Source organism: Chanodichthys erythropterus, chromosome 6 (genome assembly GCF_024489055.1).
Source record: "Chanodichthys erythropterus isolate Z2021 chromosome 6, ASM2448905v1, whole genome shotgun sequence".
NCBI lineage: Eukaryota > Metazoa > Chordata > Actinopteri > Cypriniformes > Xenocyprididae > Chanodichthys > Chanodichthys erythropterus.
This window is the reverse complement of record NC_090226.1, coordinates 6,945,001-6,971,702: the sequence shown is the minus strand read 5'-3', so window position 1 is coordinate 6,971,702 and position 26,702 is coordinate 6,945,001. Positions and strand designations below refer to the sequence as shown.

General features: G+C 35.8%; 1 protein-coding gene across 4 annotated transcripts in view; it reads left to right on the top strand.

Moving 5' to 3' along the window:
- Positions 1-6,680: 6,680 nt before the first annotated feature.
- mst1rb (macrophage stimulating 1 receptor b) overlaps positions 6,681-26,702 on the top strand; it is a 25,827-nt gene continuing 5,805 nt past the window's right edge. The window contains exons 1-20 of one of the 4 annotated variants that reach the window (XM_067387912.1): positions 6,681-6,938; positions 8,256-9,550; positions 15,639-15,815; positions 15,898-16,020; positions 16,191-16,361; positions 16,655-16,815; positions 17,955-18,093; positions 18,235-18,371; positions 19,426-19,605; positions 19,713-19,812; positions 20,290-20,508; positions 20,598-20,744; positions 20,872-21,025; positions 21,200-21,292; positions 21,570-21,782; positions 22,351-22,431; positions 24,394-24,575; positions 24,800-24,909; positions 25,341-25,506; positions 25,609-25,745. In XM_067387912.1, coding sequence (XP_067244013.1) covers positions 8,348-9,550; positions 15,639-15,815; positions 15,898-16,020; positions 16,191-16,361; positions 16,655-16,815; positions 17,955-18,093; positions 18,235-18,371; positions 19,426-19,605; positions 19,713-19,812; positions 20,290-20,508; positions 20,598-20,744; positions 20,872-21,025; positions 21,200-21,292; positions 21,570-21,782; positions 22,351-22,431; positions 24,394-24,575; positions 24,800-24,909; positions 25,341-25,506; positions 25,609-25,745 — 3,893 coding nt within the window. In that variant the 5' untranslated portion in view covers positions 6,681-6,938; positions 8,256-8,347. Of the gene's footprint in view, positions 6,939-8,255; positions 9,551-15,638; positions 15,816-15,897; positions 16,021-16,169; positions 16,362-16,654; positions 16,816-17,954; positions 18,094-18,234; positions 18,372-19,425; positions 19,606-19,712; positions 19,813-20,289; positions 20,509-20,597; positions 20,745-20,871; positions 21,026-21,199; positions 21,293-21,569; positions 21,783-22,350; positions 22,432-24,393; positions 24,576-24,780; positions 24,910-25,340; positions 25,507-25,608; positions 25,746-26,702 lie in introns of those variants that run through there. The other 3 variants (XM_067387911.1, XR_010895329.1, XM_067387913.1) reach the window with 3 other exon arrangements.

Sequence of the window (26,702 nt, the reverse complement as noted above, 5' to 3'; positions counted from 1 at the left end):
TACCAGTGGCATGCACGGGGTGGGGGGCTACGCCCTCGCGTTTCCATTTTTACTGCGGGAGAAACCCACAACATTCTCAACCCCCACCCAATCCCTGACTTCAGCTGAATAACAGCCGAAATGCATTTTCCTGTTTTCACTGTAAAGCTGCTTTGAAACAACTGTATTGCATAAACCATTATATGAATAAAAGTGACTTGACTTGACTAGAACCTTTTTGGGGTTCCCATCATGGGATAATTTTATGAATTTAGTTTTAATTAATTAATTTTGTTTTTACTCATTTTTAATTAAAAAAAAATTTCATGATCTAAACAGCTTCTAAACATACTTTATCACTAGAAAAATAAATCCACTTATTAAGCAATCATTTAAGACAAAAAAAAAAACCAAAACCCTGAAACCTTTGTCTTTATTTGAGGATCAAATGTTTTAAATTTATATGGTTATTCGTTAAAAATAGGCATACGATTTATTAACAAATCGTTATTTTGAAGGTCTTTAACTGAATCAGTTGATCCAGATTACAAAAGCAGTCAGAATAATCCAGTTCTCAATTTCAGATCATTTTATTAAGGAAGATTATCAGTGTTATCAGCTGAAAAAACCTGAGCATGCAAATTTGCGGTGAAACTGACTGTCATGCATTCATGAGACCCAACAATGAAACTGAGGAAACATATACAGTACAGTCCAAAAGTTTGGAACCACTAAGATTTTTAATGTTTTTAAAAGAAGTTTCGTCTGCTCACCAAGGCTACATTTATTTAATTAAAAATACAGTAAAAACAGTAATATTGTGAAATATTATTACAATTTAAAATAACTGTTTTCTATTTGAATATATTTCACAAAGTAATTTATTCCTGTGATGCAAAGCTGAATTTTCAGCATCATTACTCCAGTCTTCAGTGTCACATGATCCTTCAGAAATCATTCTAATATGCTGATCTGCTGCTCAAGAAACATTTAATGTGTACAATTGTACAAAATATTTGTGTACAATATTTTTTTTCAGGATTATTTGATGAATAGAAAGTTCAAAAGAACAGTGTTTATCTGACATCTAATCTTTTGTAACATTATAAATGTCTTTACTGCCACTTTTGATTGATTTAATGCATCCTTGCTGAATAAAAGTATTCATTTCTTTAATTTCTTTTCAAAAAAATAAAAATAAAAATTCTTACTGACCCCAAACTTTTGAACGGTAGTGTATAATGCTACAGAAGCTTTGTATTTCAGATAAATGCTGTTCTTTTGAACTTTCTATTCATCAAGGAATCCTGAAAAAAAAAGTACACAACTGTTTTCAACATTGAAAATAATCATAAATATTTATTGAGCAGCAAATCAGCATATTAGAATGATTTCTGAAGGATCATGTGACACTGAAGACTGGAGTAACGATGCTGAAAATTCAGCTTTGCATCACAGGAATAAATTACTTTGTCAAATATATTTAAATAGTACACAGTTATTTTAAATTGTAATAATATTTCACAATATTACTGTTTTTTTACTGTTTTTTTAATTAAATAAATGTAGCCTTGGTGAGCAGACGAAACTTCTTTTAAAAACATTAAAAATCTTAGTGGTTCCAAACTTTTGGACTGGACTGTATATATATATATATATATATATATATATATTATATATATATATATATATATATATCTTAAATAACAGAGGAAAGTAATTAGGGTGAAACAGAAGAGGTGTGATGGAACTAATTAACAAACATGGAACTGAACTAACCACAGAACACAGGAAAATGGGAACAGAGCAAACAGAGTGAAAACGTAACCGAAACAGAATATAACAGAATAAACACATTACAGAAATACATTTGAAAAATATTTTTTCAGTTCAAGTCAAGTCAAGCTTTATTGTCATTCTGCTTACAGTATACGTGGAGACATGCAAGAGCAAAATGTCGTGCCTTGAAGCACCACAGTGCTACACATGTAAACATAAATATAAACATATAAATAGTAGAAGTATAAAGATATAAACAAGTATAAACATATAAACCTACACAATAGCTAACCCGAGATTAAGATAAAGATTTCCTGAATGATATGAATGGAAAATCAACAACAAACAACAAAGGTTAATCATCAGAATCATTATTAATCATTAGAATACATTACTTCATTTTATTTACATTATGTATAATAAGTTGTATAATTTGTTGTACTTTGTGCAAAGTAATGTATCTGAAGAGAAGACTCAAGTGTCATGGTTACGATTATGATACAACACGGGAAATCTAATTGTTGCAAATCTAACACAAACCACACCTCTGTAAATCCAGTATATAATAATCTCACACTGTCCATCTGACACCCTTCATCTGGATCATGGCACTGCAAATCATCAGCTTGCTTCTTTTCACTGTGTTTTTCTCCAAAGGTATGTCATTACAGGATTTATTTCCATGTGTCCATTGCTTTAGGCATATCATTTAATTAAACTTTGCTGATAAATGACCTTTTATTAGATGGACGATTTTGCACACAGTTAATAACTTTGCCACCTGTAATTCTTTACATTTAATTGTTAAAAAACACTTTTAGAATCAGTGTTTTAAAGGGCTTTATATGCATGCTATTAATGCTATTAATTATCTTATCATTCACTTTCAGCACTGACACTGGTGTGTTACAACTGTCTCACACTAGTTCCACCTGGAACATGCAAACAAACTGCTAACTGTTCTTCAAACGTAGGATGCAGCTCCATGACCATATACAGTAAGAATAATATGAATTATGAATTGTATGTGTATGATAAGGAAAATATTATTGACTGGGTTTGCTATGATAATCTTTATTTTTTAATATTGTTGATTCTAGATGGCAGTAACATTGGTAATAATAATCAGTGCGCAAATTCTTCCTCATGTGATAATTGGAGTATAACTCTTGGACGGATCAGGATGTCTTCCCTATGCTGTACTTCAGATCTCTGCAACAAAGCTACAGGTATACTGCAAACGGTGTGACAAACGTGAAATTTTTGAAAAGGTCTTATCTTAAATTGACATTGTAGGCCATATTTATTCATAACATTTCTACAACATATGGTACTGATATTTTAGTTGCTATTATGATTTAAAAGGAAAGAAATGTGATTCAGATAACATATTTTCAGTTTCTGTTGATTAAACCAATCACCTTCATTGTAATAAGTTTCAAAAATGTCAACATAAAATGCCTCATTCAACTTTTATGTCTGATAATCTTGCTTTTAGTGAGTCAGTGATTTGAAATTGAGACTGTTTCATTCTGAATGCTTTTGTGAACTAGATCAACTAATTCAGTGAAAAGATTTTATTTATCCTTTATTTATCCAGGAAGATCCCATTGAGATGTAATCTCTTCTTCCAGGGAGACCTTGCTCAAAAGAATGATTTACTAAATAATTTAAATCTTTTCCTCATAAAAGCTACTGCATAGATTCAGAAGATGTAAATATAATGCACAAGCTCTATGGATCTCTTTTATGCTATAATTGCAATGTTTTGTGTCCTTTTTGAAGATTGATAATCTCATATGGCAGATGGCGACAGTTGCTACAAGGCTTTTTAAGGTTCAGTTGTCTCTGCTTTTCTTTACAGCTTCAGACTCAGAGAACGGACTGATGTGTTACACCTGCAATGACATACATTGCTCAAACACACAAACACAAAAATGTAAAGGTGAAGAGAACCAGTGCATCACTACAACAGGTGATTCAGGTGATTATTAAAATATAAAATAATAATCTACTACACAGAAACAGAATTGCTGTTCCTAATATGAATAAATAACAGTTCTTGACTAATTTCTGCTTAAAGCTTTCCACCAAATCCATTTCCTCTTCTCTTTTTTTTTCACAGTAAATGTCAACAACATCATTTCAAAAGGATGCGCAAGCCAAAACTTCTGTAAGAACAGTACGCTCTGGAGAAATGCACTATTGAGCAGTATAGTAGGGAATAGTATACTACCAAACAATGTACTATTGAACAATTCACAATTCCAGCAGCTGTCCATGTCTTCTGTTTCATGTTGTGGAGCAAACCTGTGTAATAATGCCCCGAGTATGACACAGGAAGCTGTGTTGCTGCTAGTACCAGTCCTTTCATCCTTTTTTTCCATCTGAGATCTGTTTTTTTTTTTTTAGTCTGTGGATGCTTGTCTTTGTAAATGCAAAGCAGTTTTAAAGGATTAGTTCACTTTCAAATTAAAATTTCCTGATAATTTACTCACACCCATGTCATCCAAGATGTTCATGTCTTTCTTTCTTCAGTCAAAAAGAAATTAAGGTTTTTGATGAAAACATTCAAGGATTTTTCTCCATATAGAGGACTTCAATGGAGCCCAAACAGTTGAAGGTCAAAATTACAGTTTCAGTGCAGCTTCAAAGCGTTCTACATGATCCCAGACAAGAAATAAGGGTCTTATCTAGAGAAACCATCGCTCATTTTCTAAAAAAAAAAATACATTTTTATTCATTTAAAACATAACTGTTAAGTGTATTACTGCCCTCCACAGGTCAAAGTTTGAACTAAATTGTCATATACAATATGCTAGTGCAAGTATATAACAATTAGTTCAAACTTTAACCTGTGGAGGGCAGTAATACACTTTGCAGTGTCTACACTGCTGGAATTCAAATAAAGAAGAAGAAGAAGAGAGCTCAAGATGAGCATTTATGGTTAAAACGAATATCATTTTTAATTTTTTTTTTTTTTTTTAGAAAATGAGCGATGATTTCGCTAGATAAGACCCTTATTCCTCGTCTGGGATCGTGTAGAACACTTTGAAGCTGCACTGAAACTGTAATTTTGACCTTCAACCGTTTGGGCTCCATTGAAGTCCACTATAAGGAGAAAAATCCTGGAATGTTTTCATCAAAAACCTTCATTTCTTTTCGACTGAAGAAAGAAAGACATGAACATCTTGGATGACATGGGGGTGAGTGAATTATCAGGAAAATTTTAATTTGAAAGTGAACTAATCCTTTAAGCTTTTCTGATTAATTTAGGGGAATTTATTTGTTTAAAATGTCTAGCTGTCTAATAACAAGCATGCTGTTGTATTTATAATCATAAATCTAATCATGTAAAATAAATATTAAATTAGGAATACTTTATTAGCAATTTCATTAAACACTAACATTTGAATGACCAAAATCTCTTGCTATATTCTTGTCAATGTGCAGAATGATTAGAAAGAGAGAAGAGTAACAGTGATTAATAATTTCATATTGATGAAAGTTGAATTGCAGCACATTTTCACTGTTACATGAGCCCATTCACTTTAGGTGTGCTTTGTATATTTATATGGTAGTATTTTTATGTAGATGTATAATCTCCCAATATAGATTGCATTTTATGGGCATTAAGAGATCATATGAAAATAGGTTTGTGATTTAAGAAGATGAAATGATGAATTAATGAACATAACATTTTTAAGCAGTACTTTAATGTTGATAATGTTATGAATCTCAAGTCATGTGTTCAAGACCCTTCATAATATAATATAATATAATATAATATAATATAATATAATATAATATAATATAATATAATATAATATAATATAATATAATATAATATAATATAATATAATATAATATAATATAATATAATATGTGTTGATACATAACCATAAAGTTGTGTCTTTCTGTGAAACTAAATAATAATAGTACCTTTGGACAATTAAACACATTATATGAGTCAAATGATTTTTTTAAATATATAATTTAAGAAAATATAGTATTATGATATAATATTGGGAGAACAAAAAGATTTGTCATGAATATTTTTAAATTTGTTTTTCATTAAATCAGATAAATAAAGATAAAGTTAAATCAAACACAAGGAAATATAAATGTTGACATTGACCATTTGCATATTTGGTTCTATAATGTGGTTTCAAATTTGAAAAGGCAGTTGAGACATTTTGTGGGTTAAGACAGTGACAAACAATATTTGAATATTTGTAATCAAGCACAAAACACCCTCTGCATGTTCGTCTATGAAGTACATATCGCAAACAAATGTAGATGCACTTAAATACAAACACAAACACGAGAAATGAATCCACATTAGACAGTATGTTTTCGAGCTCTTCATCAATGTTGACTCCTGCCTGGCACACACATTTCTGCACATATGATTCTATAGAAATATGCATGGCTGAAGAGTTACTCTGTTATAAGGGTTGAATTCATACACTTGCCAAAATGCTGTTTTTATTCTCTTGAAAATGATTAACATTGTGACCTAGTCACTAGTATAAGATTCACATCAGCAATTTAACGATTTAGGATTTAAATTTGGTATTGTCAAGTAGCCACTAGGCTGTGTAGATTACAATGTATCTGTTTATTTGATGATTTTGGCAAAGTTTGAATTAGATTCAATTGAGTTTATCCAAGTTTGCTTTTTGAGGTTTGTACAGCTCAGATGTGTTTTCTCACAACCACTACTGACTGAAACATTACACTATTTGGACGGTGTGTCGTGTGTGTGAGATTTATTTATTATATTATATAAGGAATGGCTTATGAATATTAATTAGATCACGTGATTGAAAGGATACAAAGGGCGTCTGCATGGCGTAAGTAATATTAATGAGCAATGCCGTCACCATAGTAGCGTTCATTCTCGTATGCTGGTGGGCGGGGCCTATCAGCTCCAGTCAGTGGCGCTCGTGCTTCAAACGAAACAAGCAGTCGCGCAAAACACCGAGACAGCTCTCTAATCATGTAGCCTAGCTTATTTCTAAAGTTTCTTATCTGGTTTTATAAACGAAAGTCAATATATTGACTTAATATATTTGGAAAGTTGTTGCCTTTCACTCGTAGAAGTGTCTAACGTTACATGTTTAGTGTTATTGATCTGTCCTGAGATCTGTACTTCACCGCTTTATCATCACTAACAGGTGAGTGTGTTTTTATTGTCATTTTATCCTAAACTTGATTTAAATATTATTTAATAAATAAATATGAAATTAGGATTTTTTTTTTTTGTCTTGTAAAACATTGTAAATATTTGATCATTTATTGTCTTGTAATTTTGTCACTAATAGCACTTTATAAATGGCAATAGATTCAGTGAATCACAGATAAGGTTTTTATTATTATTATTATTATTATTTCTTAATAAACTATAAGCTGTAAAATGATTGATCAGGCGATGTCTCATGTCAGACACAAGTTGAATCCTCTTTTCAAGGACTAAACAGTTTAATCTTTACCCTTCCCTAAACGTTATATCCTTGGTACAAATAAATCCTCAATTGAAGCATCTTTCACATTGAATAAGCCTCCTGCATTTCAGATATTCTTCAAGCTTTGGGAGTCTGTGAGAGTATGTTTTGTCAATGCAAATACCAGAATAACAGTAACTGAGACTAATACATTATAAGCATGGATCTAAGTTTTTGAATATTTTAAAGTAATATAACATAGCAAAGTACTTGTCTGCTATCTTGCACAAGGAGTTGATAAACCTATATTAATTTTTCTGGCCTAACTATGTATGATTATATGATGATTATTTCAATCAAAACAGATCCATTTTTAGGTCACTACCCACTGGTAGAGATCTGTTTTAAAGAAACACATACTTTCCATTGTTTCCCTAAAGATGAATAAATTCTATACATGTAATGCATTCAGTGCTGCGGTGCAAATGCTGTGGCACGATTTTGAAAAGTAATTAGTTCATTTGTTACTTTAAAAGGCGCTTGACTGAAAAGCACAAAAGTCCATTTACAACTTTTGCTCAAAAAAGCACGTCTAGGTTGTGACAAGAATGTCAATTTGAGAGGCCCTCAATGTAGAACATGGTGATGAGCTTTGTTAATAAGTAACCCGGAGAAGAACTAAGTAATATTACAGAACATTCTGTTTCTAAGCCAACCATTCTTTCCCAAAGAACTGTTTTCCATTTGTCTTCATATTTTGCTTAATACACTTTCATAAAATGAGAATAGTTTACTCAGAGTTGTGCGAAATATCTATTTTTATCTTTAATAAAGCTGTAGGCACAGGCAATATGAATAAGCAAAACCTCTGTTAGAGTTTATAGACTTACTGATGTCAGAATTATTTGCCATTTATGACAAATCAAAACATAGCTTTTTTCCTTCATCACATACTTTTAGGTCATCACTGATTCACATAATGTTGCAAAATTGTTATTTTTGTCTTAACTATTGATTAACCATTTTCTTTTGCGACTGTTCTGTTTTCAGGGCTTCCTGTTCTCAGGATGTGTTCATTGACAGATGCCTGCTGGAGGTAACCGAAACACACTACAGTCATTTTTTTTCACCCTGGAGTGGACATGGTCCATTGGGCCACTCATCTGGTGACATGTGTCTGGATACAGGCTCTAATGTCTTCTGCATTAGACACTTGTCCCCCAACGGCCCCCATCGCTGTGGACTTCTCGGTGCCGTACCCCATGACTTACTTTCAGACCCGCAATCCCATCCAGAGCATAGTTGCCAACTCCCTTTTCCAAGAGGTCTACGTGGCCTCTCAGAACGTCATTGAGGCAGTGAACATCACACTAGGTAAACTGTGGGAGCTCCGTACGGGGCCGGTGGCCAGCCCGGAGTGTGAGATATGCGCTTTGTGTGATATCGCAAGAGATCCCTTCCATGAGGACACAGACAATGAGGTGTTGCTCTTAGACACGTTCCTGATGTACTTGTACTCGTGTGGAAGTTCCCAATATGGAGTTTGCTATTTCCATCAACTCCACAAAAATGGAAAGCCTCCTGGGCCTTCAAAGTGTTTATTCCGGAAGAAGTTCAACTCTCCGCAGTTCTGTCCGGATTGCATCGCTAGTCCTTTGGGAACTAAAGTCTCTATGGTGGAAGAGGGCCAAACGGTGTACTTCTTTGTTGCGGCAACGGTGAACAGCAGCGTGACTCAAAAATATGGTCGCATGTCCATTTCCGTACGCCGACCGCTTGCAACCGAGGATGGTTTTTACAGCGATGTCAGAGGATTGACGGTTTTGCCTGCTCTACAGCAGACGTACAGCATTGAGTACATGTACAGCTTCTACACACAGGACTTTGTCTACTTCTTGTCTGTTCAACGAGAGAAAACCGACTTAGACTCTTCGCCCTTTCAGACGAGACTAGGCCGTCTACCACGCCATGAGTGGGAGATGCGACGGTACCGCGAAATTGTTTTAGAATGCCGCTTTGAACCCAAAAGACGAAGGAGAAGCAACGTCAGCGAACCTTTCAAAGACGTTGTCTACAACGTGGTTCAAGCCGCCCACTTCGGGAAGGCCGGACGAGAGCTCGCCGATGAGCTGGGTGCTGAAGAAGAGGATGATATCTTATATGGTGTGTTCGCTGTAACCGACGACTTGGGTGTTCCTGAACATGACTCGGCACTTTGTGCGTTTCCGATGGATACAGTAAACACAGCAATAGATGACGGAGTGGAGGACTGTTGCAAGTCGGGACCAGAGCAGCTTTCCAGAGGCCTTTGCCATTTTCAGCCCTGTGAGAGCTGCCCACACGAGGTTGGTGCATTTCAGCTTATTTACCCTATTGCACATTCTGTACGGTTTTAACTTTTTGCAGACAAATGAAAGGAATATTCCTGGTTTTGTCAAAAGCATCCACGACGTGCTGTAGATTACCACAGAAAACAGTCCATGACTAGTTCCAAAGAAAAAATGCAATTACAACACCACCAATCAACATTAAAATATGCAAATGCAACACTGTTTTGAATGTTTAACTTTAGCACATGACATTTCGTGTGGTTTTGAAGAATTGGCTGGTGGACTGCATTTCTTGTCCATCATTTTTTTGTTCTTTTGTCGTATAGTTTGAGTGACCACAGTCTGGGTCATAAGTCACTTGCTTGTATATTCTGTCTCATGTCTTTGTGTTTGTTAGGGTTTCAGCTTCTATAGAGAGAAACAATGGCACTGAATGCACTACACTCATAAAACAGTAACTGTATGGTCTGATTGAAGTAACCATTTGCACTTTTCAAGCACTCATTAAGTGTTATTTTCATTCTCTTATGTTTGCATCTGTGGCACACATACACACAAAATGTGCATTTTTTGTTTATGCAGGAATTAAAAAGCAACTACTGTAGTCCAATAGAATTCTTGGGTATGACAAGAATTTTGCAAAGCCATTTGACACGTGCTGGAAAGTTTAACCCTGACAAAAAAGGGTTCTGTGGAGTTCTAGTAGCCCTTGAAAGGCCTGAAAAATGGGTTAGTTCACCCAAAAATGTCTGGATGATAATGAAAAATAAAGTTTTTTTTTTCTTAATTTTTGGGTTAGTTATTTATTTATTCACACTCAAACCCTTAAGACTTTCGTCCATCTTCAAAACACAAATGAAGATATTTTAAATGAAATCTGAGAGATTTCTGTCCCTCCATGTCAGTCCACAACTACCACTTTGCTGTCACTTCAAAAAGTTCATAAAGACATCGTAAAACTAAACCATATGAATTGAGCAGTTTAAACCAAATTTTCTGAAGACATTTGATTGCTTTATATCATGAACAGATAAAATTTTGGCTTTTATTTACATATAAACATTGATCAGCGAACATATGCAGAAGCTTGATGTGCAAGAACAAACCTCATTGGTTCTTGCGGAAACTCAAACATGCAGCTTGAGCTTCCATTTACCACAACAGATGTGTGCATTGATGAAGGTTTATATGTGTAAAAGCCTAAATTCAATCTGTTCATCATATAAAGCGATCCAGGCTCTTCAGAAAATTTGGACTAAACTGTTTAATTAATAGGAATTCATTTTACAACTGGTTTATGGAGGTTTTAAAGCTTCAAAGTCATAGTTGCGTGGACTGTCGATGAGGAAATTACTCAGATTTTATTAAAAATATCTTCATTTGTGTTTTGAAGATGAACAAAAGTCTTAAAGGTACAATTTGTGATATTTTTTCCCGCTAGAGGTCACTAGAAGCATATTCAAAACAAAGGCGTAGTTTGATGACGCCAAGTTTTAGAGCGGAAACTTGGGACATGTGGTCTCCATCTCAAAGGACGGTGCAAAAGAATAGGGATTGGAGTCTGGAAGAACTCATGTTCGTGGATGCGATTATTAACGTTACTGTAGTATGAAGCAGAGTAGGACCGAGTGTTGCGGGAGCTGAACGAGGAGCTGGAGCGATTGATCAACACACGCCTCACGAGCAGCGGGACTTTTATTATGACACAGTCGCCGGCGCCGCTTCCACTTTTCCGGTCATGAGTTTACGGGAGTTGTCCTTGTCGACAGAACCAGCGGCAGATGGTCAAAACAGTAATTATGTTCCATAAATAATTAACACAATCCACCATAAAACGTGCAAGAAGTAAATAAGGAACTGCTTGAAGCAAGCTGGTGGTTTGCTGGACGCTAGACACTACTTCTGCATTTGTCCACGGCACTATTGTCATGTGGGTTCTACGTCAGTAAAGGCGGTAACAAAGGTAACTGACGTCATTGACAGGCGACTGCACTGCCCCGTGTCACTGTTTAGAATGGGAATTTTTACAAGTAGTTGAAAACATTAGAGACATTGTTTGTAATCAGCTGGACAAAATATATAACACTAGCCTAGTGGTTTTTGGATATTTTACTGCAAAAATTTTACATATTGTACCTTTAAGGGTGTGGAACAACATGTGGTTGAGAAACTGATGACAAAATTTTGTATTTTTTGGTGAACTAACCCTTTAAGTCTGTACCTATCTTTCAGTCAAAGATAGTAAAAGGTATAAGGTTGATATTGCATTATAGTCACTGTTGGAACTGGTCTGTGCTTGTTGTTAGTCTGATTGTCTGAGACATTACTCCTTACTAGGAAATTATTTAAAGCTTGACTCAGACTTGTAAAACAGTGACCTATACTTGACCTTTTGGCAAAATAATACTTTAAAACCCCAAGTTTTTAGGTTTTTGGTGCTTCCATCATTTTGAGTTTTATCATGAGGTTTAAGGCAAGATGCTAAGTAGCCTGTGCTTTGCTTTGTGTGTGTATGTGTGTTTAATAATGATTTTTTTCTTTGTGTTTGCTGCACCATGTGTTTTGTATTCAATTCTGCAATAGCTCTGCTATCTAACATCTGTTAAATAACTAAAATCTAATGTTCCCCTGCTCTGTATTACAGCAGGATTCTTAGAAAACAATTTCAGCCACTTACAAGATGTGCTAGCTTCATTTTCTTTCATTAAAGAAAGCATTAAAAAGGTTTTGTGAATATCCAGGAAGGTTTTTGAACATTTTAAAAAAAGATAATGGAAAAATGAGGCACTTGTAAGGCAAAGTGTTCTAGATGAACTTTTTCTGGCATGCAGCAGCTAGAACATTTTTTAGCTCCAGGCACGGTGTCAGAGAAACTTGAAATAAGGCAGAAAATTTAGCTTATGGTATGTGTTCTAAAACTACCATGAGTATTTGTACTAAGTATGCTCAAAACTCTTTTCTAAGCCAATTACTTTTAACCAGTAGGTGTCAAGATGATTTTTAGAGGATATATCTTGGTTTGTTATATCTAATTCAGTGACTCTGGATTCATTTTTACATGTAGGAATTCTTTTTACGACCACTGCATATTTACAAAGTACTCCTTTTAAAACCTTAACTAAACAAAAAATAAGAACTTACTGGTATCATGTCAATTAAATTTTCTCTATATACCTATAATGCTAATTTACATTTGGAATGAGAAAGAAGCTGTGTAAATGTGAGGCAAGTGTCTTAAAATATGTGAAGTTTTCAACAGAGATCATCATTTTAGTGTCCAGATGAGAACCGCCTACTTTTACGTAATCCAAATATCCCTGTAATGTGTGGGAGAAGTCTTGGAAATTTCAGAGTGTGATTGCGTGTTTGGTGCTATAAAAACAGTTTACAGATAGTATGTGTATGAGTGTGTGTTAGTGTAGTTAAAAGAAGAGTTTTTTTTTCCATTGAGGTCAATGTTTTTGGGAAATGAGTGGAAAAAGGAGAAAATTGCAGTGTAGTTTTTGAGATTCCAATGAGAAACACTCACCAGGTCACTCATTTTGGATGCACTTTTTAAAAAGGATGATTTAGTACATTTGAACTGGTAAAAGTGTTGCAGTTATGCTTTAAAAAAAACTGCAGCTAAAGAGCTAGTTTGTGGTAAATCAGTGTATGGTGAAATATTTAGATTATAGTGTTTGCACAATGGAAATGCATCAGTGAGAATTGTGCTGAGTTTTCCGGGAAAAAAGTCAGGCTAAGATGTCAATTCTGACTGGCTAGCACACTTTCTTTAAATGCGAAGTCAGTCACAGACACTTACAATATTTCACAATTAGGGTCATGATTTGGTTGGTCAGCGGTTGTGTGGTTAATGTCTGTTGTTTGGAGTATCAGACTCTCAAACAATACAGGAAAGTCTGCAGAGAGCCACATGTAAGAGTTCACCATAGTTCACACTCACAGTGAAATTTGATGGAGTTTGTTTGTTATGTTTGGAATTCTTGTGGTAAAGAATATAAATTGGTGGCCTAGATTACTGGAATATACAATTTTCATTTGAAAAGTTCTATCTATCTGTCTTTCATTTGGAAAATTCTTCTCAAAATATTGTCATATACAGCTGCCATTTTATCTGTGGAAGAATTTCACTAAAATGTTTTTTCTTCTCAGCTCTCATCTATCTATCTATCTATCTATCTATCTATCTATCTATCTATCTATCTATCTGTCGTTCTGTCTTTCTGTCGTTCTATCGTTCTATCTGTCTATCTTCTATCCGTCTATCGTTCTATTTATCTATCGTTCTGTCGTTCTATCGTTCTATCGTTATACCGTTCTATCGTTCTGTCGTTCTATCGTTCTATGTATCTATCGTTCTGTCGTTCTATCGTTCTATTTATCTATCGTTCTGTCGTTCTATCGTTCTGTCGTTCTATCGTTATACCGTTCTGTCGTTCTATCGTTCTATCTGTCTATCGTTCTATCTATCTATCTATCTATCTATTGTTCTGTCGTTCTATCATTCTGTCATTCTACCGTTCTATTGTTCTATCGTTCTATCGTTCTAACGTTCTGTCGTTCTATTGTTCTATCTATCTATCGTTCTATCTATCGTTCTATCTGTCTATCTTTCTATCTATCGTTCTATCTATCTATCGTTCTGTCGTTCTATCGTTCTATTTATCTATCTATTGTTCTGTCGTTCTATCGTTCTATCTGTCTATCGTTCTATCTATCGTTCTATCTGTCTATCTATCTATCTATCTATCTATCTATCTATCTATCTATCTATCTATCTATCTATCTATCTATCTATCTATCTATCTATCGTTCTGTCGTTCTGTCGTTCTGTCGTTCTATCATTCTATCATTCTATCTATCTATCGTTCTGTCTATCGTTCTGTCTGTCTATCGTTCTATCTGTCTATCGTTCTATCTATCTATCGTTCTATCTATCTATCTGTCTATCTATCTATCTATCTATCTATCTATCTATCTATCTATCTCTATCTATCTATCGTTCTATCATTCTATCATTCTATCTATCTATCGTTCTGTCTGTCTATCGTTCTATCTATCTGTCTGTCTATTGTTCATTGTTCTATCTATCTATCTATTTATCGCTCTATCGTTCTATCTGTCTGTCTATCGATTGTTCATTGTTCTATCTATCTATCTATCTATCTATCTATCTATCTATCTATCTATCTATCTATCTATCTATCTATCTATCTATCTATCTATCTATCTATCTATCTATCTATCTATCTATCTATCTATCTATCTATCTATCTATCTATTTATCTATCTATCTATTTATCTATCGTTCTATATATCGTTCTGTCGTTCTATCTATCTATCATTCTATCTATCGTTCTATCTATCTATCGTTCTATCTATCTATCTATAGTTCTATCTATCGTTCTATCTATCTATCGTTCTGTCCATCTGCCGTTCATTCTATCATTCATTCTATCATTCGTTCTGCCTTTCCTCCTGTCTGTCTATCTATCTATCATTCATTGTTCTATCTATCTATCTATCTATCTATCTATCTATCTATCTATCTATCTATCTATCTATCTATCTATCTATCTATCTATCTATCTATCTATCTATCTATCTATCTGTCTGTCTGTCTGTCTGTCTGTCTGTCTGTTCATTGTTCTATCCATCTGTCTGTCTATCATTTGTTTTATGTCTGTCTGTCGTTCATCATTCTGTCTGACTTCCTGTCCGTCTATGCCATCTATTTGTCTCTTTTTTTATTTTACCAGTTTATTTTGTATTTACTATTTTATTTTTTAACATTTTTTACTTTTTATTTTATTTACTTTGTATTGACCTATTTTTATTTTTATGTATTATTTTTTCTTCCTTTTTTGAACATCACTAATGTTATTTCCATGTTATGTTCATTATAGTTATTTATTTACAGACATACAAATAACTTTTGTTTGTGGGTAAATTACTGATTTTAGAAAATGAATGAAAGTGTTTATGAAAATGACTAACTTTTGATTGTTGTACCTCGGAGCATTCATTATAAAGAAAGACAAACAGATATATGTAATACAGCAATGCAGCTCTGATTATTTTATTGCATATGTGTGATCAGAGCATGGAGCACAATATGACCTGCAGAGATCAGCCCACCCTGGTGTCTCAGCCGTACTACAGAGTAGACCTCTTCAACAGACAGATGAGAGGCGTTCTGCTCACTTCTCTTCTGGTCACCAGCATCGAGAACAAGACCGTGGCTCATATAGGCACTTCAGACGGGAGACTGCTGCAGGTGTGAATCATAAAGAAGACAGTTACTAGCTATGCCAGTTCAATTTATTATTATATAAACCTCTTTTCTTTTCACGCTACAGCTTGTCCTGAGAAGGTCCAGCCCTGTCATCTTTGCTAATTACTCCCTTGTAGAAAACCAGAAGGTATCATCTACCGCAGCGGTTCTCTCCCCAGACCATCTACTGTTTGTAGTTGGAGATAAGGTATGTATCAGAAAAAAATTAAAGGAACGAACCAGATGGAGTACCAATCATGATTTCGCATAAATCTTTTTAAGTAGTATGCAGAAATATACCAAGTGGACCAGGCCAAGTTTCCAGAAGGCTTTATTCTTTCTTTGGGATAATAACAGTTATATATTCATAACTGGCAGATGATTCAGGTGCCTCAGAGAGGTCCAGGTTGCCGGCACTTCCTCACATGCGCCATGTGCCTGACCGCACCAAAGTTCATGGGCTGTGGCTGGTGCTCGGGTCAGTGCACCTGGGCTTCTGAGTGCAGGGCACACTGGGGAAATGAGTCATGTCCGCCCAGCATCACAGAGGTGAGATATGATTTGGAATACATTTTAACCCTTTTAAGATATTTGAAACTTGAAATATTATTTACAGATTATTTGAAATATTAGCTTTATATATATATATATATATATATATATATATATATATATATATATATATATATATATATATATATATATATATATATATAATAGCTAATATTTCAAATAATATATAAATAAACTTTAAATATTTAGCTAATATTTTAAGTATGTTTATCCACAGGCTAATCGAAAGCATTTTGCAAATAAAACATGTATGGAAATGTTCGGTGTAGTTTTTCCCCAAAACAGCGCCTCCTGATGGCCAGAGTGAGATGACTTTGTGCGGATGGGAGTTCCAGTCTCCCCTGCGACCTGCCATCACGACCAGAACCCATGAGGTAAAGCTGGGTGAGACCGCCTGTCTGGTCCAGCCTCACAAAAGCAACAGCACACAGTAAGTATTACTGATTTCCTGTTCTTACAGACAATGAATAGCTATAAAAGTGGCTTTTTCCACTTGCACATTACTGTTCAAAACTTTTGGGTCAGTATTTTTTATTTTTATTTTTTCGAAAGAAATTAATGCTTTATTCAGCAAGAATAACACAATAACTCATAATTTTTTTAATTTACATTCTTAAAAGAAATTTTTTATTTAAAATAAATGCTAATCTTTTTAACTTGCTATTCATCAAAGAATCCTGAAAAAAAGTATCTTTGTTTACACAAAAGTATTAAGCAGCACAACTGTTTTCAACATTGATAATAAAAAAAAGAAATGTTTCTTGAGCAACAAATCAGCATGCTAGAATGATTTCTGAAGGATCATGTGACACTGAATACTGAAGTAATGATGCTGAAAATTCAGCTTTGAATCACAGGAATAAATTACATTCTAAAATATATTAAAACAGAAAGACATTATCTTAAATTGTTATAATATTTCACAGTTTTTCTGTAGTTTTTTAATCAAATAAATGTAGCTTAGGTGAGCATAAAACACTTCTTTAAAAAAAAAATCATTAAACAATTTTACTGATCCAAAACTTATATAAAACTTCATTCACAGCAAGATAACTAACACTTTCAGATGCCCAGAAAGCCACTAAAGACGTATTTAAAATAGTTCATGTGGCTACAGTGGTTCAACCTTAATGTTATAAAGTGACCAGAATACTTTTCGTGTGCCAAAAAAACAAAATAACGACTTTATTCAACAATATCTATTGATGGGCGATTTCAAAACACTGCTTCATTAATCTTCAAAGCTTTACGAATCTTTTGTTTCGAATCAGTAGTTCAGAGTGTGTATCAAGTTGCCAAAGTCACATGAACCATTGAATTTTCAAAACACTTATGATGTAACAAAGCCTCGTTTACTGAAATCACATGACTTTGGCAGTTTGATATACACAGAATTTTCATTTTTGGGTGAACTATTCCTTTAATTTTCACATAAATATTTGCAAATTTTGTATGCCCATGGAAAGTAGATGCATAACAGACTTTTAACACCAAGATGTTTGGTTGAATTTTACATGGTTGTATGAAGGTAAGTGTTTAAGTCATGTAACTGGTCATTTTTGTGCCCAGCTTATTGTGTAAGATCCGCTCTGGGGCGACAGAGCCACCTTTTAAACCAGTGAACGTCACAGCAAAAGTGCATGAGGGCCGAGTGGAGGGCCGTTACTCTATTGAAGGAAGTACAGAGATGCCTGGATTCACCTTTGTGGTAATTCGTTCATTATACAAGTTACACTAGCAAAACTTGCGTTTCCTTCTCTTAAAATCCGCAACTTGATTTTTAAAAAATTAGCCATTAGCAAATGTGTTTACGATAGTTGACCTTTGCTTAACATCTTTTTAACATCAGGTTCCAAACATCACCGAGATTCAACCTGACTATGGGCCTGTGGACGGAGGAACCCTCATTACCATCACAGGTCCTTATCTGGACTCTGGCAAGAACAGGAAAGTTACACTTGATGGAGAAACATGTCCAGTCCAAAGGTGTGTGTGTATGTATTGTAACTGGTGGCCTGTGACTGAACTGCAGAGGGTCTGCTGATTTTATCAAATAATTTTTGTGAGAATATGCCTAAAACACAATTTATTATGTAAAAATAATGTACACTAACTTTCAAATATAGTTTACTTTGCATTTATTTAATCAAATTATTTCAATTTATCAATTTTTAATCAATTTATTTGCCCTCTGTCAGTCAAATAATAGCAGTGATTGGGAACTTCAACTATAACAGTAAATAAAACTTGCTTAGACAAATCAAAATTAAAACCTGCGGCTCGTGAAGACACATTAATGTCCTAAGACACGAAACGATCGGTTTGTGCGAGAAACCGAACATTATTTATATAATTTTTACCTCTAATACACCACTATGTCCAACTTCGTTCAGCTTCCTGTTAGTGAGGTCAAAAAACGCGCTCTGTTGACGGAAGTGATGTCTCGCCCATATACTTCAATGAGCGCGAGACATCACTTCCGTTGTCAGAGCGCGATCAGACCTCACTAGCCGGAAGCTGAACGAAGTTGGACATAGTGGTGTATTAGAGGTAAAAAATTATATAAATACTGTTCGGTTTCTCGCACAAACCGATCGTTTCGTGTCTTAGGACATCAATGTGCCGTCACGAGCCGCAGGGTTTAATTTGGACTTGTCTATGGAGGTTTTTTCGACTCTTATTGTTCAAGTTCCCAATCACTGCTATTATTTGACTGACAGACGGCAGCAGTTGCAGTTAAAAATCATAATTTGCGTTCGACTGAAGAAATAAAGTCACCTACATCTTGGATGCCCTGGGGGTAAGCAGATAAACATCAAATTTACATTTTTGGGTGAACTATCCCTTTAAGAAATGACTGACCCCAAACAACTAAATGGTTGTGTACATGTATATGACTCTCTACAACAGTAATTATTATTTTAATGGTTTTGCAAAATGTATGAAATGTATCATAAAGTTTAAAACTGTAAATACATGTTATTGTAGGCCAGGTCTAAAATGCAGTTTCATACAATACGTAATGGTGTTTATCCTACAGTGTATCTGTTGCCAGAGGAAACCTGTCCTCCATCGTATGTCTCTCTCAGCCTGTGACGGAGGTGAAAGACGTTGTGCTCCGTGTCAACATCGATAAATCCCGTGTTCTGACAACTAAAGTCTTCCGCTACAAAAAGACCCCTGAGATTCTTGCAGTGCTGCCCGATTGCAGCTTTGACAGGTACTATAGATGCAGGAAGTCATGAGTTGTTTACTTATTGGCATTTGAGAAAAGCTTTTTGGAAAAAAAAAATGGATTGTCTAACATTTTATTTTGCTGAATTGCAGTGGGTCAAGAATCGTCATTGAAGGCCGAAATCTGGACTCTGTCTACAGAACTGTTGTCTACTTTAAACCCAAAGAAAGCCACCTCAAGCCTGTGTCCACTGTATGAACTGTAAACTTTTGGTTCTAAGATATTTGCCTTGTTTATTTAAAGGGGTTATATATCATAAGGAATATTGCTTAATATTAAAAAAAATTAATTGTAACATGCTGTAACTAAAAAACGGTTCATTTGGAAGCAGCTCGGGGTCTGATTTTCTAGTTAGGTGCGTACCAGGGTTTGGACGGCAGTGTTCACACTTATTCAAACGAACCACACTAACAAGAGCAATCACACCGGAGTTTGTTTTAACCAAACCAAACCTGCCAAGTGTGAACACACCCTTAGTGTCCACAACAATGCATATATTTCAGTGGCTTCAGAGCATGTAAGATTAAAATGTTTCAAATCTTTTGTTTGCAGTGTGCATAGTGTTTGCAGATTGTAGCATCAAAGCAAACAGACGTAGATTTGTGGGCACATGGCACAACATGACATTCTCCTTGTTTGGCATTTGTTTCATACCGTTGTTCTCTGAAGGAGTGCAGAGGTAAAGCAAAACCCACCCGTATGGAGTGCATGACCCCCGTCTTCCATCGAGATGAGACAGAAGAGGGCGAGCTCTCGTTTGACATGGACGGAGTGCTTGGCCTGTGGAAACAAGACTTCTCCTACCACCCCTATGGCAGACCCATCCCGTTTGAGACTGAAGGTCACATACTGAAACTCTACCCTGGGTTTGATGAAGTGTCCTTGCATGTATGTAGATACTTCCATTATTAAAATCACTTTCCATTGCTGCACTTTTTTCACTTTTTCATGGTATGCCTTTTTTACTTATGACCCAGCATCAGAAGTTGAACCTTGTGAGTTCCTGCATGTCAATCACGATGACGGTTGGAGACGTTGACTGTGGTGCTAAAGTTCTAGATAATGAGATCACATGCAGGATCCCTAATAATCTCACTATTCCCAGTGAGGGTTTACCTGTGAAGGTGAGTGTTTGAAAATATGTGTAGATTTATAAATGCAGTAAATTACCTTGTCTTTAGCAAAAGCACCTCGATGGCCATTAGTTGCGTAATACACCCTTACTCTGACATCAGTATTTTCTCATGCCAGGTAACAGTTAATGGGTACACACATAATGTTGGCACTGTGATCTTGGTCAGTAACCACTATATGGTGGGTATTGTGCTTGGCATACTGGCAGCTCTGGTCACGGGTGCGGTTCTGGCCTTCATTGTGCTGAAACATCTGAGGAAGCAGAAAAAAGGTGAGCACATTTCATATTTGCCTTTAATTTAACTAAGCAATGCCAAGTCTTAGTTTGCAGTCAGACCTTTTTCAGTCGTTCTTCAGTTACACATCATAACAAGCACAGTTGTTAAGAAGAAAAAGACAATCGGTTTTATCAATACTTTTTTTTTTTTTTTTTTTAAATCCACAGCTTCACTGGCAGAAAATCGTCTGTCTTATTTTTCCCACAGTCGTTCACGTAATAATAGTGTGGATTTAAGTCCCTTAGGAGACTACAGACGTGGTGAGATGACACCTTCACATCAGCAAATTAAAAGATCATAATGATCTATCAGCGTTTTCATATTTTTTACTGAAATGTTTTTTAATATAAGTTTAAGGTATTTAATTGAATGGTTTCTAGTTGGGATGGGGGAACAGTTCTGGTTCGGTTCTGATTTATGTGCCCTATTAAATACACAACCTTAATTTCTGTTCATATGAAATATTAGGTCTACACATTTATTTTAAGGCTAAAAATATTTTGGAAGCACTTCCATTGTTCTCTTTGGTCCTTGTAGAACTGCCCGTCACAACCATCATTGCACCTGCTGGGGCCGTGGCATTCCCTGGCCTGGCTTACACAGGTACCCTGGACACAACCCTGACTCCTCTCATGCCCCCAGAGAAGATCTCCATCACCAGTTTCCGCCCTGAGCTGCTGGAGGAGGTGAAAGACGTGTTGATCCCAGCCTCCATGCTCAAGGTTCACCACCACCAGATCATCGGGAAGGGTATGTTTTATAAATAAAATATGCTGTATGCTGCAAATACGTTCAATATACTAGGGTTAAAAAGTTTGGGGTCGATAAGATTTTTTAAATGTTTTGAAATTCTTTTATGTTCACCAAGGCTGTATTTATTTGATCAAATATTTTGAAATATTTTTACAATTTTAAATAACCATTTTCTATTTTAATATATTTTAGAATGTGATTTATTCCTGTGATCAAAGCTGAATTTTCAGCATCATTACTCTAGTCTTCAGTGCCACATGATCCTTCAGAAATTAATCTAATATGCTGATTATGCTGACTTTATTTTTGTGGAAACCATGATTTTTTTCCCATGACATTATTTTGCACGATGCTTTGACGAATAGAAAGTTCAAAAATCTTTATGAATGAATCTTTATGAAATACTATGAATGTCTTTACTGTCACTTTTAATCAATTTAATGACTGACCCTAAACTCCAGAAATGTAATTGCTTAATTTCTCAAAAATGCAATTACTGAAAAAAGGGAATAAGGTCATATTTTGAACTTAAAGATTAATAAACATGCTTTTTTTTTTTTCATAGGACACTTTGGCACAGTTTACCATGGTTACCTCACTGACCACAACAACAGAGAAATCCATTGTGCTGTGAAATCTCTCAACAGTAAGAAACTCCTCATTGGCTCAAAGATACTGAACTGCACTCTCGGGATGACCTACCTTATGAAAAATATTTATTTCTCACAATGAGCTGCCTTTAAACTTGGCTAGCTGTTAGCAGTGTTCCTGATGCATAAACGAAGGTCATGGGTTTGTTCCCTGGGAATGCAATAACTGAGTAAATGTATACTGTACCTTAAATGCTGTCTGCCAACTACTTTAACAGTAGTTTATGCAAAAATGATTTTGAATGAAACATTTGTTTTCAAACAACATCCTGGGACTAAGATCCGTTTTTTAGAAGACCGATCTCTCAATGTAAATTGTCTAGAATGACTTAATATACACACACTGACAAAAGTCTTGTCGCCTATCCAAGTTGTAGGAACAACAAATAATAACTTGACTTCTAGTTGATCATTTTGAATCAGAAGTGGCTTATATGAAAGGCAAAGGCCTCTAGATTATGCTTATTTTACCAAAATAAAATCTTATCATGCCTTGATTTTGAATTATTTAATTAGGACAGAAAGGACTTTGCTTAGACAAAAGTCTTGACACATCTTTAAAGGATTCAACCAATCACAGATTAGAGCGTCACCTGTGACAAATAGTGTAATTAAAACACATTCCCAGGTGTGTAGAAGAAGAACCCCAGCACACCCAACCTTCATTTGAAATGCATCCTGACCTCTGACAGCAAGCCAAAGATTCAACCACAGACCAAAGTGCTGATCATCAAGAGCCTGAAGACCAAGTCTCCTGCTGAGGTGGCAGACATCTTTAATGTATCTAAATGTCAAGTGGAGAGGATAAGAAAAAGATTTGAATAAACTGGTGAAGTTCATGACAGGCAGACCCCGTAAGACAACTGTTCCAGAGGACCGTTTGTTGGTTCGACAGTCCAGCATTGGTCCAGGGCCAGCCCTTTTTCAACTACAGCAGAGCTACATAACGACTGGTCACCAGAAACCCCTGTATCTACAAGAACAGTTTGTCGAATTCTGTCACGCAGTGGTCTCAATGGCCGAATTAGTGCTCAGAAACAAGCATTAAACAGAAGACAACTAAAAAATCGTGTTGCATTTGTCAAAGCCCATAGCTTGCAGGAAGGATGGACTGTGGAAAAGTGGCAGAAGGTTGATTTTTCCAATGAATCGTCTATTGAACTGCATCCCAATCGTCGCAAATACTGCAGAAGACCTATCGGAACCCGTGTGGACCCAAGATTCACACAGAAAACAAGTTCGGTGGAGGAAAAATCATGGTTTGGGGTTACATTCAGTATGGGGGCGTGCGAGAGATCTGCAGAGTGTATGGCAACATCAACAGCCTGAGGTATCAAGACATTCTTGCTGCCCATTACATTCCAAACCACAGGAGAGGGCAAATTCTTCAGCAGGATGGCGCTCCTTCTCATACTTCAGCCTCCACAGCAAAGTTCCTGAAAGCAAAGAAGGTCAAGGTGCTCCAGGATTGGCCATCCCAGTCACCAGACATGAACATTATTGAGCATGTCTGGGGTAAGATGAAGGAGGAGGCATTAAAGATGAAACCAAAGAATCTTGTTGAACTCTGGGAGTCCTGCTAGAACAAGTTATTTGAGTTATTGCTGAGACATATGGATGTAGTCCTCCAAGCTCATGGGAGTCATACACAATATTAATTCTTTTTCCACTGCACCATGACTTTACGTTCTGTACTGTGCATTATTTCTGTAAAATGACAAGACTTTTGTCTAAGCAAAGTCCTTTCTGTCCTAATTAAATAATTCAAAATCAAGGCATAAGATTTTATTTTGGTAAAATAAGCATAATCTAGAGGCCTTTGCCTTTCATATAAGCCACTTCTGATTCCAAATGATCAACTAGAAGTCAAGTTATTATTTGTTGTTCCTACAACTTGGATAGGCGACAAGACTTTTGTCAGGGTGTGTAAATGCTTGCATGACAACTCTCTCTGGTAGGAATAACAGATGTGGAAGAAGTGGAGCAGTTTCTGAAAGAGGGCATTCTGATGAAGGGGTTTCATCACAGTAATGTTCTCTCTCTGCTGGGTATCCTGCTTCCCGAAGAGGGACTTCCCTTGGTGGTCTTACCTTACATGAAACACGGAGACTTGCGTCACTTCATTCGCTGTGAGAAGAGGGTCAGTTTCTAGAACTCAAACACATCAAATATGTTATGTATTTTGCCTTTCACCTTTGCCTTGCACAACAGGATTGTATTTGTGGATGGATTTCACAACATGACCTCCTGCACTGCTCATAACCTTTATAGAAGTTCCAGGAAGTGATGTTGCAAAAAATTATACAGACTTACTGTGTGTGTTTTATATTTTAAGTCTGCTATAGTCTTGTTGTCTTACCCTAGAATCCCACAGTTAAGGATTTGATTGGCTTCGGGCTCCAAGTTGCTAAAGGAATGGAGTATCTGGCACAAAAGAAATTTGTACACCGAGATCTAGCAGCACGCAATTGCATGTGAGTTTTGCACACACAATTATTATGAATTAAGGTCCCGATATACTTATGAGCAAAATTAAAGAGCAAACTCGTGTGATGTCATTTTGAACAAAATTAGGCCAAAACTAAGTTTGTTTGGAGTTTGCCAAAGCAAATTTTCCATAAAAGTTCACTCCGGCTGGCAAACACATTCAAGCCACCTACAGCCCTAAATACAAGTTGTTGTTTTTTTTTTTTTTTGTGGTGGGTCTAGAACACACAGAACATGTACTTTGGCTCTATTGACTTGCGCTGCCCATTCAGGCATTCTCAAGCCAACATGAAAGTTTGTTTACAAACTTTGGCTTCTAGTTTTAATTCACCTTTAAAAACTGTGCACAGTGAAGTTCAAAGTACAGTTCTGAAATGGGTACCGACTGTTCCAATGTTCTGAACCAATGTTCTCTCAGGCTTGATGAATCCTACACCGTAAAGGTAGCAGACTTTGGAATGGCTCGAGATGTGCTTGAGAAGGAGTACTACAGCGTCCAGGATCACAGGAAAGCCAAATTACCTGTTAAATGGATGGCCATTGAGAGCCTGCAGACGCAGAAGTTCACGACCAAGTCAGATGTGGTGAGATATGAAAATGAAACGCTTATGTTTAACTACTGGATTACAGTAAGTGTTAATTATACACTGTTTCTTCTCAACTTTTTATTCTTTCTTTGACTGCAGTGGTCTTTTGGGGTTCTAATGTGGGAGATGCTCACACGAGGAGCCAGCCCGTACCCTGAAGTTGACCCATATGATGTCACGCATTACCTCTTAAAGGGACGACGGCTGCCTCAGCCACAGTATTGTCCAGATCCCTTGTAAGTTTTTCCATTATTCTACAAGATGCATTTATACTCCAACTTACTCTTCTTAGTCACTCTGTATGTTGGTGTAAAGTACAAAGTTTGGTTGGTTTGCAGAGGCTGGTTCTATTCTTCAGTTGTTTTACATTCTTCCATTTGTTTTAAGAAGTTGCTTTACAGCAGAACAGAGAGAGTGACATGGCCTTTTGGAATTGCAATGGTTTTAAGTAGCTGTCATTCAGTTTAGTGTTTTTCCATCATTTGAGGTTCAGAGGGTTTAGAGCTTACTCAGTATTCAGAGTGGTGGAAAAGGTCAATCGAAAGGTTGTTGTGAACGTCCCTTCAATTATCCATCATCTCAAGCACTACACCCGGAGAGTTAATCATCATTTACTTTCAGCCAGAGGGAAATATTTAAAAACCAACATACTTTTTTATGTTCCCCAAGTGACTCTGCAAAACTTTGTAAACCTTTAGAAATTTCTAGCAATCACTAACCAAACCTTTAGCTTTTAGTCAAAGTTGTAATTGTAAAAAATATGTCTGGGAATATTCTAAAAGATTTCCATGATAACAAAAGAAGTATTTAAATGAATACAAAAGTAATACTTTTTTTCTCCTTGGATATTGTTACAGAAGCCCAAGGAAGCCATGCATCATTATTGTTATTACTATACAGGGCTTGACATTAACTTTGTTGCTCACCGGCCACTGTGGCTAGAAAGCCATTTTCATAGCATTTTCACTGGCCACAATTTCGACATTGATACCACGGGGAAAAATGGCCATGTAGATATTTTTAATATTATCTTATAATTGGCAGCAGGTATATTAGGCTGCTGTCACTTTAAGGTCTGGCGCATGGATCCATCATACTGTCACACATGCGTTTTCTTTCTCAACCTCTTACATTCACTTAAAGCATAGCTGACTGTGTTTGCGTGAATATTCACCAAGACCGGCATTTTAACA